The following is a 3086-nucleotide window of genomic DNA, read 5'->3' on the forward strand; positions in this document are numbered from 1 at the left end:
CCTCTTCAATACCTGGTTGCACCTGGGGGGGGGCCGCGGGAGGAGGCCCCGCCTCCTGGACAAACTCCTTCCCGGTCTTCCTCGTACGAGTTATCGGTCTCGGCACGAATCCTTCATCTGGTATTTCACCGCCACCACGCTCCTCTGGTTGTTTCTCATCTGGAACTCCCGCTTTTGGTTTACGCCGCGGCATCGGCACGGGCGCTTGTGCGATAGGCATTTGTGGCAGGGGTACTTCTTCTGCAGGTTCCTCTGGCTGCGAAACTACTAGTTCCGGTGAAGGTTCTTCTTCCTGCACAGGCTTTCCTTCTTCTTCTGCTTCTTCTGCTTCTTTTCCTTCCTCCCCTTCAAGTTGGGGTTCCTCTTGGGGAGGCTTAACTTCTTCTTCCGCCTTCTTTTTGCGCTCTCGCTCCCTGAGAAGTACAACTGCCCTTATTAAGATTAAGAAAAGCACAGTGAAAGCAATTACGTGGCATCGAGTCTCTGTAAGATGTAAACTCGCCAGCTGGGGATTCGTTACTTCCTGCTGGGCAGCCAGTTCTGCATGCAACCTAGCCATCGTATCGTCCGGTACTCCTCTGGTGGTTTCCAATTCTGCATCCTCCTCGGCGGCCCTTTTACCTGATGCCTGTGATGAGTAAACATTCTGCTGCTCCAGAATCCAGAACGCCACAAACATCCACAAACACCAGAAACACCTGCGCAAGCCAGGCAGCTTGAATAGCTGCTTCTTGCTTTTCATTGTTAGAATGACGCCAGTCACCCGGAGGAGCACCCAACGCAGCGTAGATGCCAAGAGACCCCTCCTAGGATGGTCGCTTAGGGGGAGGTCGATTTGCTGAGGCCCCCCAACACATTTCGATGGTAACTGTTTGGCTCGATTGCAGATCATGCAAAGATAATGCTACTCTTCAAGCGAATGACTCCACAGAAAAGCGCAGAGAATGATTAGGAAGGAACGGGGCAGCGGAAGAGGTAACCTGCAAGCTTGCGATGTAGCTTGTGTGGGCCTCACGAAATTCTTTCTCACAGGCTAATGACAGAAAAACCAACTTCTGATGGGTATTACAAACAAGAAGTAATTTGACAGAACTTGTTCTTCGACTCGAAACTCATGTCGAGTGCTCCATCTCACGGGCTTGCCGTTCACGGCGCTAACTGTAGTGCGCGAGACCTACAAGTGAATAGATGCTTGATGCTCTAGTTATAGCATCAGTAGAATGCGATACTTAAATATTCCGTACGGTAGAACAGTCATGCCACCTCAAGCGGGGGCTATACAACGCTGGGGGAGAGCAACCGCGCGTTCTGGCACCTTGGGGACAGGAGACCGACTACGGAATCTCCCCCCAAGGGATGTCTTTAGAACGCGCGATTTGCCGCGTCCTAGACAAAAGGAGTTTTTTTCCGGATATTTTTCCTGAAACCAAGACTTTCAGTGTTATTTTGTGAATGCTCCTTTTCAACTAACGGGTGTCTCCGCTCAAGCGTCGACTGGCGACCCTACAGAGTAGTGGCTGTATGAGTATTCCTGCTGATGCCATTGGAATTCTTATTAGACGGTAACTGAATTAAAACACTTGTGTCAGTTGCGGCATATTAGTATATATTGATTGGCTTTCATAGTTTGTAGACCTCTCCGGCTAACCTGGAGGTTCCCGGCAAAGCGCGCTTTCCGGCCCTATTCAAGGACAGAAGAGAGCTGCATGAAGCCAGCGACTTGAGGTAAGAGTTTCCTCAATGCAGCTAACATACCTCACCTGCCGCCCGGCAACCTGGGCGCTCAGATCAGGGCCTGGGGTTGCGGGGGAGGAGGCAGCCTATGTAGTACTTGAGCACTACGTTAGCACGCGGTAGCGCAGGACCCTTCACTGGGCTCTGGCAGGTTGCGTGTAAACGCTTGCAAACGCTCTACACCTACACTCAGAGGTAAGGCATGCAGCAAAGGAAGCTTCGCTGAAGCTTCCCTGCGTGCACACGTGGGGCTGGCTTGTAGGAGCAGCCGCAGCGAGGTGCGCTGCAACCCCATTTCTGGCTGCCTCCTCCTCGCAACATCCAGGCCCTGAGCCCAACGCCCAGAACGCCTAAGGACAGGGGAAAGAGGTCAGCTGGTTTTGGGTAACTCTTGGTCTAAGTCTTTACCTATATTGCAGCTCGCCTCTGTCCTACATAAAGGCCAGTGAACAGGTGTTATAACTACAATGCAGTAGTTCTTTTAGCTCCGTTGGAGGGACGGGACACATTAGTGGTCAGTTAGCCAAATGTTGAGTTTCTTAATATATTTTTGTCGAAAAGGTAAGCTGTTGGAGTGGATTTCAGCTCAGCGTCCGCCAGCACCAGCACGCTATCGCTAGCGCTATAACGCTTGCTCTCTGGCCTTGAATCAAGGACAGGAACGGGCTGCAATATGGGTAAAGAGTTAACGTAAGAGTTTCCGCAAAGCAAAATACCTCCTTCCCCTGTCCTCAGGCGTCCTGCGCGTTGAGATCAGTGCCTGGGTGTTGCGGGGAGGAGGCAGCCAGAAATGGGTTTGCAGCGCACTTCGCTGCGGCTGGTAGTGCAAGCCAGCCTCACGTATGCACGCAGGGAAGCTTCAGAGAAGCTTCCTTTACTGCATAGTTTACCTCAGAATACCTTATAGAGCGTTAGCATTTGCCTACACGCAACCTAACGAGGCAAGGCAAAGTGAAGGCGCTTGCGCTAACTGCAGACAGAGCATGTTACAGTCAGGCGAGTGAAGACACCTTACCTCCGCAGTCGCGGGCTTTATTTGAGGACTGTTTCCAGGGCATCTCCGAAGTGACCTGCGGATCTGCGATCCGTAGCCCGAGAACATGGTTCTCATTGATTTTATATGAACATTGGAATTCAGTCCTCCTCAGTATGATCTCTCTTTATACGTAATGAGCGTCCCACCCGTGTATCTTGCGGTTTGTCTTCCCTTTGTTATCCTATTATCAGGAGTGCCACTACGGGTGCGCTATCTCTCTGATCAATGAGATTCCAACGCTATTCGCCAGCTCATTGCACATCTATAGGTCACATTGCCAATATCGTTGATAAATTATAGGATGCGTCTGCAGGTT

The 3086-nt window shown here is 51.2% G+C and overlaps 1 protein-coding gene across 1 annotated transcript; it reads right to left on the reverse strand.

The window, feature by feature from the left end:
• Positions 1-5: 5 nt before the first annotated feature.
• EMH_0055710 (uncharacterized protein) lies at positions 6-679 on the reverse strand (the record flags this gene model as incomplete). The annotated part of the gene is made up of 2 exons (XM_013497259.1): positions 6-22; positions 88-679. The coding sequence occupies 2 exons, from the start codon at positions 677-679 to the stop codon at positions 6-8; spliced, it is 609 nt and encodes a 202-aa protein (XP_013352713.1).
• Between the last annotated feature and the right edge of the window lie 2407 nt (positions 680-3086).

Source organism: Eimeria mitis, genomic scaffold, assembly GCF_000499745.2.
Source record: "Eimeria mitis Houghton genomic scaffold, Emh_scaff2568, whole genome shotgun sequence".
Taxonomy (NCBI): domain Eukaryota; phylum Apicomplexa; class Conoidasida; order Eucoccidiorida; family Eimeriidae; genus Eimeria; species Eimeria mitis.